The sequence below is a fragment of the Balaenoptera borealis genome (genome assembly GCF_965194805.1).
Source record: "Balaenoptera borealis genome assembly, chromosome: X".
Lineage (NCBI taxonomy): Eukaryota > Metazoa > Chordata > Mammalia > Artiodactyla > Balaenopteridae > Balaenoptera > Balaenoptera borealis.
The window spans coordinates 16324881-16339683 of record NC_138881.1 but is presented as its reverse complement, the minus strand read 5'-3'; the positions used below and the strand labels follow the sequence as shown (position 1 = coordinate 16339683).

The 14803-nt window shown below is 44.5% G+C and overlaps 1 protein-coding gene and 2 long non-coding RNA genes across 6 annotated transcripts in view; all 3 read right to left on the bottom strand.

Annotated features, from left to right (window-relative positions):
- Positions 1-5038, bottom strand: part of LOC309619948 (uncharacterized protein) — a 49825-nt gene extending 44787 nt beyond the window's left edge. For 2 of the 4 annotated variants that reach the window (XM_082375950.1, XM_082375952.1), the window contains exons 1-3: positions 4922-5038; positions 4280-4351; positions 3320-3403 (exon numbers count right to left, since the gene is read on the bottom strand). In XM_082375950.1, coding sequence (XP_082232076.1) covers positions 3320-3403; positions 4280-4351; positions 4922-4983 — 218 coding nt within the window. In that variant the 5' untranslated portion in view covers positions 4984-5038. Of the gene's footprint in view, positions 1-3319; positions 3404-4279; positions 4537-4770; positions 4892-4921 lie in introns of those variants that run through there. The other 2 variants (XM_082375951.1, XR_014239278.1) reach the window with 2 other exon arrangements.
- Positions 1-14803, bottom strand: part of LOC309620021 — a 601726-nt gene that overhangs the window by 417839 nt on the left and 169084 nt on the right. The window lies entirely within an intron of this gene.
- On the bottom strand, positions 9154-13164 carry LOC309619995. Its single transcript, XR_014239354.1, has 2 exons — positions 12004-13164; positions 9154-10625 (listed from the first exon to the last, which is right to left on the bottom strand). It is a non-coding gene; the product is annotated as an uncharacterized lncRNA (long non-coding RNA).

Below are 14803 nucleotides of genomic sequence, written 5' to 3'. Positions count from 1 at the left end.
GAGCATGAAGGATCGATCCCAGAATATGGGTGTCTGCTGATTGCCCTGGTATGAATGGCCAAGGGCTGTTGTGTGTGTGTGCATATGTATAAAAGTGTATCTTTGTGTGAGTGTGTGTGTGTGTCCTTCCTCCTGAACAAGGTGGATTCTGCCAGGTTTCCAAATATGTCAGAAGGACTGGTCCTATGACGATCATCTAAGTTTTACCATTTGAGAGTTTAGAATTCAACACTTTCTATATGGCCTTTTCCCTTTTTCTTCAAACCCCAGAGCTTGGATTTAGGAGTCTGCAAACATGCCTCTGTTCCTTAATGGCTGTAGGACCCTGGGAAGGTTCTTAACCCTATTAAAGGGTAGTTTCCTGATCTTTAAAATGTGGATAATAATATTTAGCTCCTAAGATTTTTGTGAAGATAAAACAGCATATTGAGGGAATTCCCTGGTGGTCCAGTGGTTAGGACTCAGAGCTTTCACTGCTGAGGGCCCGGGTTTAATCCCTGGCTGGGAAACTAAGATCCTGCAAGCAGCACAACGTGGCCAAAAAACAAAAAAAAAACAAAACAACAACAAAAAGCCCAGCATATTGAAAGCAATGAATGTGATTCCTGGGTTATAGTAAGCACTAAGTAGAAGTTATTATGGTTAGAATTAAAGGTCCTAAGCAAGAGCTATGAACAGCCAGATGTCACCAGAACTAGGGTTTATTCTCATTTCACCTTATGGCCTATCTATAAATAGTTAAAATACTGAATAGGCTGTAGACTTAACTAAACCATCCCACTTAAAATGGTTCATCATTTGCTACTTTACAAGGTACTCAAGAGCTGGTCAGTTTTCTTCCGGACAAACAGATGGTCCTTCCTCATCTTAAAATAAGGAGAATGATTTTGCGGACCCAAGCTGACCTGGCTAAAAATCCAAGCATTTCTTATTTCTACATAAATTAATAATTCAAAACAAAATTTCTAAATAACAAACTTCCATTTTGCTAAAAGCAAGGGTCTGTTAATGGGTGCCTCTAAACTTAGCAAGCATTCCAGATGTCTCACCGGTGGGTTTCTGTTGTCTCCCTCAGAATACACACTGATGGCCGGCCAGGCACTGGCAGCACTGGATGTGATCAGATGCAACTAGGCAACAGTCCAGGACCACCTTCTTCCTAGGCTATAGCTTCTAACACTCTTATAGTGGACTTTTAATTCATTAATTAGCAATGAAAAGAGAAGGGATAAGAGTGCTATATTCTGACATCAATAGTTTCAAACAGCCTAATGAGACATACTAGGATGCCTTCCAAAATTGATGAGCTCAACCACTGATGGGCGTAACCGAAGAAAACGTTCAGCACAGCTGACCCAACAGTTCTTTCCTGAGCTACCCATGAATCCTGAAACTGAAGTTCATTTGGAGTTTTTTATTTTGCTTTGTTTTTTAATTTGGAATGGGAAACGCCTCTACCTCTCTCAAAGCAGAAAGGTTGTATTTTTTTTCTCCCACTGCCTGACATCTTCAGGTTCCACTCAGGCTTGTCCATGGAAGTGTGCGTTTTGGTTAATTATTAGATTACTCACTACACTTCCACTTTAACACTTAAAGGGGCAAAACGGTAAAACAACTGTACATTACTTTACAAATGTGGTGCCCTTTCTCCTTCCTTTCCTCCTCCACCAAACGCTACTCCAACATTTGGGGGAGTCTCATGAACACTTCCGTTCTGCTGTCACCCACCTGTGGGGCAAGACCATTTAAAGCGAGAAAGTTCTGCCTGTGCCTGAATGTTAGCCGATGTGCTCCAGCTGGCTTGGAAGACACGAGAGGCACATGCACGCTGAAGGCAGGAAGGCAAGAGGGAGCTGGTACAAGCTCCAAAATGTTCTAAATGCAAAACGATGAGATTTAGAACTTCAAGTTTTAGGATCAGGACCAGCAACAAGAACAACTCCAAATCCTTGCTCCCAGGTCCTACAGCAGGCAGCAACATGCGGTCCCAGAGCCAACAGGAAACAGAAGCAAAATATTTAAGTGTGGGCTGAGAGGAGCTGCTTATACGCTTGTGGATATGTAGACTAGTGGGCACTGCCCCCGTCTCCAGGCCAGTGTGTGGCAAGATGGTGGACACGGCTCCCTTTCCTTTCATTGTAACTATTGAAAATATATCCTGTAGGCCAGGGTGGCTACATAATTTGTCAGGCCTAGTGCAAAATAAAAACGCGGGGCCACTTGTTCAAAAAGCAGGAAAAGAGTGCCGTTAAGGTCCTAAAATATAAAATATTTCCTTGCCTCTGCTCTCTTTCTTTTCTCCCCCTCTCCCTCCCCTCCCACTTCCCCTTCCTCTCTTAGTTCCTATTTAACGTCACACCGAATCCTCACAGGCACCTGAGGATCCCATTCTGTGATGAGGTGCACGTGGTCTGCTAGCTGCCAAGTTCCCCCTCCCACCAGCCACTGGGCCCCTGTGCGGGGTCCCCGCCCCAGCCAGGAAGTCAATCCCCCTTCCCACAGCCCACCATCCCAACCCATGGCAGATGGCCAACCCTCAAAGGACTGCAACTTCCATACCTGGATCAGAGATGGGCTAGAGGCTCACACTTGCCAAGTTGTCTCCTGAACCCACCGTGGCGCTGCCAGCCCAGGGTGAGGACAGCCTGGCATGCCCCACTCGAGACTCCGTGTGGGACACATGTCCAACCCAGACCCCCACTGCAACGTTCCTGGCACTTGTGTCAGGTAGCACATGGGCCTCATCCCCCCGAACCCCTATCCTATCCTACCCACACCACTCCACCTCTTCCCCACAGTGCTACCTGGACGCTGCCAGGGTAGAGGGTGGCAGTGCTCACAGGGCGGAGAGGGGAGGCCAGGCAAGGCTGGGGCTCCAGTGGATGGAGGAGAGGGGGCGGTCAAGAACTCATCGGGGGAGGTGAGGAGGTGGCAGGAGGTAGACTCAAGGTGGGCCAGGATGCAAGCCCTCACTCCCCACGTGCGCCATGGTCCCATAGGATTAAATAACACCAAGCAGATGTCTTTACTGAAAAACTTCTCCTGTCCTTTAATGTGCTAATGGGCTACTGAATCCCTGTACCAGTCAGGATAGGCTAGGTTATGCTGCAACAAAAACTGACTCTAAAATCTCAGTGGCTTACGTCAACAAATGATGTCACATCAACATTTATGCCCTGTTAAGGACTCTTAGCCCTACACTACTGTTGGGCTGTACCCCACAGGCCTACAAGGCCTGTACTTGCCCAGCCTCAAGACCAAAGAAAGGGCCCGGAGTCAGCAACAGAGACATCATGGTTTAATGGACAGGGGAGCTTACCTGTCTGAAGCAAGGTCCTGGAGCGACACCCCACTGTGTGCGGCGGCCGGCGGGCAGGACATGGCGGCAGGCTTCCTCCCGGGGCTGGGGGGAGGCGCGCAGTGGCGCCGGGGAATTACCAGTTATAACATGATTATTTCCAGAGAGTTTACCTAAAAGCTCTTTCTTCTCCATTACTCTTAGAGATCACAGAAGATTAACGTGCCAGAGAGCCCAGGTGGATCATTTACATCGCAAAGGCACAGGAAGAGAAATACCAATTCCTTCTAGAAAGCTAACTTCCTCTAAGGGCATATGCAAAAACCAGCTTTAGAATGTCAAAAGAGTCCCATCGTGGACATTTTCAGGGTTTTTTTTTTTTTTTCAGTTTCTAAAAAGCCAGTTCAGTTTAAACAACAGTAATAGGCAATAACACGTTATCAGTCACTCACATGCACATGCCTCACTTTCAGAGGAGAAAGAATCAGCGTTCAAGTCAACCTTCACCTCAGCTGTTAGCTCAGCCTCCGTGGCCTTTCTCGGTATAAAACGCACCTGCCAGCCCACAGCTGCGGCCACTTCGTTTTCCCACCGTAATGGCGCCAATATCTCCGCCATGGCCTTGGGGTGACTATGAGTCCTCGGTACTGTCTTGGCAGCCCCGTTCATCAAGGCCGGCCACCCTAGGGCCCCACATACTAGCGGACGGCCACCCCGGGACTTCCCCTGCAACTTTCAGGATCACCCCTGGAACTTTCAGGCCCCTCATGCTAGGTGACGCCCCTGCAACTTTCCGTTGCGCGTCCTTATTTCCTGACATCTCGGCGCTCACAGGAGCTTCCTCGGTCTCCCCGCTGGCTCTACCAATTGGGCTGCACCCCCGCAGGCCTACAAGGCCTGTACTTGCCCAGCTGCAAGACCAAAGAAAGGGCCCAGAGTCGGCGACGGAGACATCAGGGTTTAATGGACGGGGGAGCTTACCTGTCTGAAGCAAGGTCCTGGAGCAACACCCCACTGTGTGCGGCGGCCGGCGGGCAGGACATGGACACGGGGCTGGGGGAGGCGCGCGGTGGCGCCGGGGAATTACCAGTTATAACACTATTATTTCCAGAGTTTACCTAAAAGCTCTTTCTTCTCCTTTACTCTTAGAGATCACAGAAGATTAACATGCCAGAGAGCCCAGGTGGATCATTTACATCCCAAAGGCACAAGAGAAATACCAATCCCTTCTAGAAAGCTAGCTTAACCAATTACAAAAGGCTCACTTTGATACGATAGCAGAGCCATTGGAGGCCACTGTTGTCCAGATCTCTCGGTAGCCCCAGTCAGCAAGGACGGCCACCACAGGACCCCCCAAACTAGTGGAAGCCGCCCCGAGATCACCCACACAACTTTCGGGCGCCACGTGGTAATAGGCGGCCCCCGCGGCTTTCCGTTCCCCACCCCGTATTTCCCGACATCGCGGCGCTCACGGGAGTTTCCTCGGTCTCCTGGCCGCTCTGCCCGCTGTTAGGCTGCACCCCGCAGGCCTACAAGGCCGGCGCTTGCCCAGCTTTAAGACGTAAGAGAGGGCCCGGCGGGGTTAGCAAGAGACATCATGGTTTAACGGATGGGGGAGCTTACCTGTCTGAAGCAAGGTCCTGGAGCGACACCTCACCGTGTGCGGCGGCCGGCGGGCAGGACATGGCGGCACGCTTCGCTCCTGGGCTGGGGGCGGGGGGAGGGGGGAGGAATTCAGGAATTGACCTCAGGTGGGCTCATTAGTTACCAGGGAAACCAGTAGAGGGGCACGCCCCTCACCGCCCCTTGGATAAGTTATTAGCTGGGGCCTGGGGCAGGTACGTAGGAGGGTCAGTCTTGTGAGTAGGGTGTAGCTGAAGCTGGCCTTGGTCGGGCAGGGGTGTACAGAGAGCAAGAGAACAGCCATCTTGGGACTTCCCTGGCGGTCCAGTGGTTAGGACTCTGCACTTCCAATGCAGAGGGCACAGGTTCTATCCCTGGTCAGGGAAGTAAGATTCCACATGCCGCGCGGCGCAGCCAAAAAAAAAAAAAGAGAGAGAGAGAACAGCCATCTTGAGTGGCCTGACCATACAACTACCCCTAAGAAATCCCTCTGATATCCCTGGGACTTCACAGGGCAAGTGTCTTACAGGTATTCAAGAAAATACTTACCCACGTTCTTCTAAGCTATCCTTATTAAGTACCTAGTTCTGATAGTTGCCAGGTAGCCACCTATTTCTCTTCTACGAACTGCCATTCTCCATTAGTGCCCACTCTAAGGCCCTATGGTGCCAATGCTATGTCATGGTCTCTGGCAGAGTAGCGCTGGAGAGCGTAACCCCTTTTTTTTTTTTTTACTTGAGTAATTATTTTTTTCATATTTTATCTCCTCTGTATAGTAATCACATAACCCTTTCTTGGGCCCAACCTCTTATGAATGGAACCCCTTCAGCCATTAGGCCCTAACCCTTCCCTTTTTGGAGTCTCAGAGCTCTCATCAGATCAGACACAGGGCAGACACCAGGCCAAGAATTTGTCTTCCCTCACCCCTCTCTCCGGGGGTCTTTCCTCCTCTTTTGGCCCCCAAATGAAAACACCTCAGATCAACTCAGGTAAGACCAGGATGGCAGGTATCTGTAGCCTGGTGGTTCTGCTGACACTGACTCTTGGTTAGGGACTCAGCTAGGACACCTTGCTTCATGAGGACCTGTTACCGAAGCTCATGTCACCGCATGACAGGCCAGTGAATGGAGAGATGAGTTGCTGGGGCAAGGAATAGTGAGTTTATTCCAGAAAGCCAGCAGACTGAGAAGATAATGGACTAGAATCCCAAAGAACCACCTTCCCCAAGTTGGAATTCACGCTTCTTTTATACTAAAAAGGGAGGTGGTAAAATCCTGGTTCTGGCCAGACTCCAGAGGGGATGTGTTAATTTCTTTCTTCCTGCAGCTGTTCCCAGGTGGCCCTGGTCAGGATATTTACTGTGAGCTGAGCAAAGGTATTCTAGCTTAATGCTCATTACCTGGGGGGCAGGGTTCTCAGAGATGGGCCATTATGCATAATTTAAGCTTATAGGCAACTCCCCTTTAGTGATTAACTAAAGAGGTTCTTCCCTATTACAGATGCTTCATGCCCCCTGGTATCTCTTTGGTAAATCGAGTCTGCAGAAATGATGGGAGTTGGAAGCCTCAGCTCTGTTGTCTTAAGGGCATTGAAAAGGCTTTGAAAGTTGGTGACTGTTCTCACTTCCAACCCAAGGACACAACTGGAATGAGGTGGTGAGCAGTGTCCCCAAGCAGTAGTTCAGAAGGGAATGGAGGCCTTTTTACAATATTTAAATATCCAGACCCATCTACAGGGAAGTCTTTGAAATTCTTCCCACCACAGAAGCCATGTTGGAATTCTGAGCTTCAGTCCCACTAAGCCCTTGTGGGAAAGAAAGACTTAAGGTGAGTAGTGATGAGTCTATAATGGAGAGAGAGGGCGGGAGTGGGAGCGGTGATGGGGAGAATGAGGGGGGAATAAATCTGATTCTGAAAATAGCTGGAGATTTAAAAATGGAGCTGGAGGACTTCCATGGTGGCGCAGTGGTTAAGAATCCACCTGCCGATGCAGGGGACACAGGTTCGAGCCCTGGTCCGGGAAGATCCCACATGCCGCGGAGCAACTAAGCCCGTGCACCACAACTACTGAGCCCACGTGCCACAACTACTGAAGCCAGTGCACTCTAGGGCCCATGCTCGGCCCAAGAGAAGCCACTGCAATGAGAAGCCCGCGCACCGCAGCAAAGAGTAGCTCCCGCTCGCCACAACTAGAGAAAGCCCGCGCGCAGCAACGACGACCCAATGCAGCCAAAAAATAAATTAAAAAAAAAAAAAAAATAGAATGCAAGTGGAAATCAGACCTGGAAGCAAATTCACTAAATGATTGATGAGTGAATTCAGTAATTAAATTAACCTAGTTCCTTTAAATATGATTTTACCCCTGAGAATAATCAGCAGAATTGTAAGAAAAGTATTTGCCAAAGTTATCTCATATTTAATTATCCATAATTCTGTGTCATGTACAGAGGAAGAGAAGGAAAACCTGGTAAGGTGGCCAGATTCATGGGCTGGGACAAGGAGGGGAACCATTGTCTTACCTGATAACAGAAGTGAATTTTGTGGCTGTTTTGATTATAATTTTTGATCTAGATTCAAAAGTTCTTCCCTGTGAAACTTACCGGAAGGAACTTGGCTGAAGGTATCTGTAGTGATGAAAGTTTTTTATAGGCATGCTTCTTAAAGCAAACAGAAGTTAGTGCTGTCCCTGGCAAAGCATTGCCTTTGTGACAGTTAATGAAGTCTTTCTCAAAGGCAGAAGGGGGATAAATGGGGCATTGTGGATTGGGCTGTACCTCTCAAATATGTAACGGGTGGCTGATGAGTTGATTCCACAGGTGTGCAGGGATAGTGAGAATTCTTACGGTGAGCCGCTCCCACCCGCTCCCATTGAGTCCCTACTAAGAGGGACTGCCCTTCGGCAGAATGTCATGTGGAGTCAGTCGCTTCATACCCTAGACCTCAATTTCCTCATTCTTGAAGATTTCTACAAAAGAAACTTATTTCCACACCCCTGGAAGTGGGTGCTCCAGGAGATGCAAAGGGCGTGAGCCAGGGACCCATTGTTCTGATGCCTCCTACCAACCATACTTTCATGCAACTCTCATTAGTCACCCTGCCTTTGAACTCCTGTCTGGAGGCGAGCAGACTGAACCTGTTCCATATACCTGACTGAGTTGATCATTTTCTCTTACTATTATTAACAGGTTGGTATTTGTGATAAGAGGTAGGAAAGCAGGGAAGAACTAGAGATAGTAGAAACTTACTCTTTGATTGCCTGGAATGACTATTTTCCTTAAATATGCACTATTTATTTTAAAATATTTAACGAAATCTCCTAACTCTAGGTAATATTTGATCACAGTACCCTTTCAAACTTTTGATTGATATATAGTATACATACAGAAAAGTGCATATAACCTAAGTGTACGGCTCACTGAACTTTAAAAACTTAAACACGTCGTGCTGTGGCCAGTACCCAATCAATAAAGAGGACTTGGGACTTCCCTGGCCGTCCAGTAGTTAGTACTCCGTGCTTCCACTGCAGGGGGCACGGGTTAAATCCCTGGTCAGGGAACTAAGATCCTGCAAGCCCTGCGGCTCGAATAAATAAAGAGGACTTTACGCACAACCCCAGAAGGCCCCTCCCCCAAATACTCATTCCAGACACAACTTCTCCCTCTAAGGGTAACCAATAGCCTGACCCCTAATAGCAGAGATTCTTTTTGCCTGCCTTTGAACTTTATATAAATGGAATCATACAGCCTGTGCTCTTTTTTCCTGACTCCTTTCAGTCAGCATTATGTTTGTGAGAGCCTTCCTTATTACTCTGTGTAGTTATAGATTGTTTATTCTCATTGCTGCATAGCAGTATAAATACACTAGAATTTATCCACTGTTGATGGACATTTGGGTAGTTTCCAGTTCAGTGTTATTACAAGTAGTGCTGTTATAAACATTCAAATTCATGTCCTTTCGTCAACACAAGTATGGACTGTTTGGGGGTATGTACCCAGGAATTACTAGGTCATAGGGTAAGCATATGTTCAGCCTTAGCAGATACTGTCAATTTGTTTGTAGTTGTACCAGTTTGCACTTCCACTAGCAGTGATGAGACTACCGGTTACTCTACATCCTCTCCCAAAATGTACTCCACCAATCCCCTGCCTACTAGGGGGTGTGGTATAGTCTAGTGGCTAAGAATCCAGATTCTGGAACTAGACTTTCTGGGTTCAAATTCCAGCTTTATCACTTAATAAGTGTGTGACCTTAGGTACCTTACTTAACTTTTCTGTGCCTCAGTTTTTTCATCTGTAAAATGGGAATAATAAATCACCTACCTCATAGAGTTAAGGATTATATGAGTTAATGCATGTAGAACGCTAATAGTGCCTAGCACATAGAAAATACTCCATAGTATGGAGGTTCCTTAAAAAACTAAAAATAGAATTACCATATGACCCAGCAATCCCACTACTGGGCATATACCCAGAGAAAACCATAATTCAGAAAGACACATGCACCCCAATGTTCATTGCAGCACTATTTACAATAGCCAGGTTATGGAATCAATCTAAATGCCCATCAACAGACGAATGGATAAAGAAGAGGTGGTACATATATACAATGGAATATTACTCAGCCGTAAAAAGGAACGAAATTGGGTCGTTTGTAGAGACATGGATGGATCTAGAGACTGTCATACAGAGTGAAGTAAGTCAGAAGGAGAAAAACAAATATCGTATATTAACACATATATGTGGAACCTAGAAAAATGGTACAGATGAACCGGTTTGCAGGGCAGAAATAGAGACACAGATGTAGAGAACAAACGTATGGACACCAAGAGGGGAAAGTGGTGGGGGGGTGGGGTGGTGTGATGAATTGGGAGATTGGGATTGACATGTATACACTAATATGTATTAAATAGATAACTAATAAGAACCTGCTGTATAAAAAAATAAAATTCAAAAATTCAAAAAAAAAGAAAATACTCCATAAATCTTAGATATTATTTTCATTCAAATGCATTGAAATCAATTGCCACCAGTGCAGTAAGGGACTTGTGTGTCTTACTGTAAAAGAAATGGAAAGTTTCCCACATAACCTAGGAGGTAATCAGATAAGTGCCACAAGGGGTCTCTGTATGCAGGAGCAAGTTAGCATACCCGGCTCAATCTGGGGCTATGCAAATCACAGCTAATCCTTGGGAACTTGAATGTGCAAATTAAACCAGAATGTCAGTGCTCCACAATGTTCATAGGAGAGTATGAACCACGTATAGAATCAATACAAATGACAGTCTGTGCTTTTATTTATTTATTTGGCTAGTGAAGCCACTGACATCTCTCCTATTGTTAGCAGATAACAGTGAATTCCTTAACAAACTCTATAGACTTTTACAGTCTAGCCCTTGTCAAACACCACTTTAGGAATTGACATAGATATGGATTTCAGTAAATAAATATACATTCAGTAAATATTCAATGGAGGAAAGAGAAATGGTAAAGAATGATGATAGGGGAGTGGGTGGGTAGTTCAAAGACAAAGCTGACGGCTCACTCCAATCTCCAGGTGTGAGCCATTGAATGGAATTGGTTTTTAATGTTAAATATCAGCAAAGGGACTTCCATGGTGGTTCAGTGGTTAAGACTCCAAGCTTCCACTTCAGGGGGCTCTGCTTCCATCCCTGGTCGGGGAACTAAGATCCAGCATGCTGTGCCGTGCTGCCAAAAAAAAAAAAAAAAAAAAATCAGCAAATATATTTTCTGTGTCCCATCTTCTAGCTTAGTGGGATCCAGCTCTGGCTGCCAATTAGAATCACCTGGGGAACTTTAAAAAATACGAATTCCCTGCCCCCACAAAAAAAACACATGCCCAACCTCTCACCCAGAAATACTGATTCAGTTTGTTTGTCAGCAGGGCCCAGATTTTTTTTTTTTTCCTAAGTTCTCCAAGTGATTTTAATGTGCAGCCAGAGTTGGAAAATATCATTCCTTCTGAGTGTGGATAGCAACAATACTGGTGGCGCTTTCTGAGTGGTTGTCTCCTGCAGCGGTCTCACAGGGAGGATCCTGAGTAGTTTCTATGGAGTCTGTCTGCTTTGGTCAAGAAAAGCTCCAAACACTGGCTCAACTGGTCTTTATCTGGTACATTTTCTCTCATACCTATAACCTCAGAATATTCCAGTCTATTTTAAGCCTTCCTGTGGTTTCTAAAGCACAATACTTTCCGAACTGAAGACTTAGCCATTTCAAATCTCATGGGCTATGATTCAATCTAGAGCAGAACTAAACAGAACTAAGTACCCCAATTAGTAGTTGGACATTTTCTTATTGATGAAAAAAGATACATGAAAGAGCATTAAACTGTAAAGCCCTTCATAAAAGAGTGAAATTATTTTTTATGTTGTTGTTGCTATCACCCGTGGTGTAAACTGCAGGAAGATAGGAAAAAGCCATGGAATAATCATTGCATTTGGACATGTGAATGTGAATTTCTGGCTCATCCACTTGTTAGCTGTGAGTCCTTGCCCTCTCTGGGCAGGTGTTTCATGAAAGATGGAAGCATTAACAGACCTCAGCAGGAAATTTTGTAGATTAAAGGAACTAATGTGCTTGGCAAGGAGTGAGTCCTGAGTAAATGGCAGTTACCTTCCTGTATTAGTCAGTTAAGGCTATGATGCTGCTGCATAGGAAACACCCCCACCCTCAAATCTTAGTGGCTTACTAAAACATCATTTATGTTCTCACTCATGTGTCTGTGGGTCACTTATGGCAGCTCTGCTTAAGGCTGTGAATCAGACTGAGGTCTGTTCCATATGTGTCTCATTCTGCAATCAGCAGCTTCCTGGGGCATGCACTTCTCATGGTGGATGACAGAAGTACAAGAAGAGCCTGGCAGAAATTTGCAGTGCCTTTTAATATCTCAGCTCAGAACACATTCATGATCACTTCCACCCATTTTCCCTTGGCCAGAGCAAGTCATATGGCCAAGCTCAAGGTCAATGGGACAGAGAAGCATAATCTGCCTAGTCAAGCTATGGCACAGTAAAGGGAATAGAAGGAAGAATTGTAAACAAACAACACGTTCTACCACACTTACCTTCCCTTCTGCAGGGTGCCAACAGAAGAAAGATGGGTAAGGAGGGAGGAAATAAATAGTTAGCTCCCATAGGAACTCTGCCTTGTGCCTCATTTGTAAGCTCTTGTCTAGCCTCCTTTGTAGAGCTGGTCTAGCATTCGTGCAGGTAGAGAAAAGCCATCCTGTGGGTGTGGCAGCATTCTGGCTCCTCTCCCACCTCCAGGTGTTTGTGATGAGGGATAAACTTCTCAGAGGCAATCTAGAATTCACCAGAAGCTGTCTCAAATTCTGCTTGCATCAACACATCTAAATTTATTTAGAAAGATAAACAGAAGCGGGAGCTGGTGAAATTCAGCAAAAAAGACTACACTATATACCAGTTGTCAAAATAACCAGATGTTGGGCTAAATTCAACCCCTTCTCTTTACCCCTTCCACATCTTTTTAATGTATGGGCACTGTCTTTTAGGATTTGCTCTAAATGACATAATCTCTTCTCCAATATATAATGGTGGTAGGCTAAGTGCCCTTCATCTGAATTCTAACATTTCATTTGGATTTCAAAACTGGGTGAATAGGCAGCTCCACCTCTATTATCTAACCAGAGGATTCTGGCCAAATGTGTAGTGTAGTTATAGAGAGTTACCAGATATGCCCTTGCATGTTCACTAATTTCAGGATGATTTTAGTGAATAAATCAAAGGTGTTTGTCATAATTGAGGATAATTCAGAATGTTATTTCAAGATATCAAACTATATGAAAGTCATCTCCCTAAAGATCTTTGTTGAAGGATATTTAGTAACAGCTGTGCAAGCAGAGGATGGCAGGCAGGGCTGTGCTGTGTTCATTGTTACAATCTCAAAAGAGCTACAGAACCGCCCTTCTCCAGGTATGGTCCCTGGACCCCCAACATCAGAATCACCTAGGGCTGTTTGTTAAAAATGCAGATTCACAGGCAAACCCCCCAGACTTAATGAATTGGAATCTCTGGGTGCAGGACCCAAGAATTTCCAATTTTCTGCACACCAAGGCTTTTGTATAACCTCAAATGTAGACAGAGGTCCTGCACATCTTTGATTCCAAGTAACAGTTATGGAAAATGTGAGGTTTTTAGAATGCCAAATTAATCACTCTCACTGATAAACTCAGTCAAAGGATCTTTCTTGTTATTATTACTGAAGGTTTTTTAAAGACTAAATTTGTTGAAACTTGCAACAAGGGTGCTACTGTAATAAGTTTTTTTTGCCTTTTTTTAAACATAATTTGAACATTTGAAGCCATATTTTTCATTAAGACCTCTAGTTCGATAATAACCATTTTCCTCCCATTTTCTCAAATACCAATGGCCTACAAAATGTGTATAAACATTGTTGGATGAAAGATGAAAGTTAAGAGACACAATTACTGTAAAGGATAAGAGGTTTTATTTGTGTTTTAAATTTAGCACATTTTTTCCCTAGTGGATAAACTGCCTTTTAATGGTGTTTTAGGTAAAAGAACTACCTACAGTGAAGGTAGTGTAACCACCTAAATGAGAATTATCTTTCATCTTCCACTTAGTAAGTGCATTTTAATATTTTTATCTGTGTGCATGGGATAATAAAAAGCATTAACCACTTCAATAAATGAATTAAACAAAAGGACAATTTTGAGAGCTGAAATATAGAAAACATCAACTAAGAACAAGTTGGACTCCTCCCTCCCTTTTCTACCTTCCTTTACCTCCTGTTTATTACATGTAAGTTTCAAGGCCTTCATCTTAATGGCTTCCTGCTTCCAACTGTGTGGAAGATGAATTTGAACAATTTGGAAGATTCTGAAACCTTTTCTTAGTGTAATCACTGAACACAAACATGCAAAAAGATGTGGGAACATCTGTGTCCCAGATTAAGAATGTCACAGTGATATTTGAAAAAAATCTCTTCCATTATCTCGCCTTTAATCCAATTAGCAAATACATGTCATTCTAAAAGATTCTGGTAACCATTGCTCAGAGGGGGAACAATCCAGAAAAGAAATGCAAAAAGGATATTTTCAGCACCATGAAATTTAAGGACTAACAGAACTATGGTAGGAAAGATAATGATAAAGCTCATGCATTTAAGGCTTTTATGTACTTGGGCTCAGAGTTTTTTCACTTTATTTTATGACAAGTAAAAAAATTTTTGAGTGACAAGGAAAAAATAATGTTACCTCCAAAGTGATTTCAAGGGAGAAAGGATTTCCCGGTGAAAATAGCAGGATCTTCCCTGACCAACAGGGCTGCAATGTCAAGGGTTCAAATACATTCATGGAGCATTTATTTCTATTTCGAACTTACCTAACTATTTGCCTCAATATATCCTGCAGCATTTTTGAGAGAGGTCAAGGGTTTAAGAGGCCCTGGGGTTTAAGCTAACATTTCTTGTTTCACAAACAGATCTCATGTCAAAGGTTGAGTGTGCTATAGCTGAACATAAAATGGCCCCATCTCTTCAGCTGCCTGGTGATTTTACTCACAGTATCCAGCAAATTGGGATATTATTACAGTGCTCCTGCAGTAAGGGTCTCATTGTACCCTGATTTTATTTTCTTTTAGTAGCTATTAATACTCAAAAAATAAAATGAATATCAATGGAACGACATTGGAACATTCAGATAGGCAACCAACTCTGCTTTTGCTGTAAAAGGTATTGAGAATCATTTCTTGGTTTTTTTTTTTTTTTTTTTTTTTTTGGCTGCGTTGGGTCTTTGTTGCTGCACGTGGGCTTTCTCTAGTTGCGGCGAGTGGGGGCTACTCTTCCTTGCGGTGCGCAGGCTTCTCATTGCGGTGCTTCTCTTG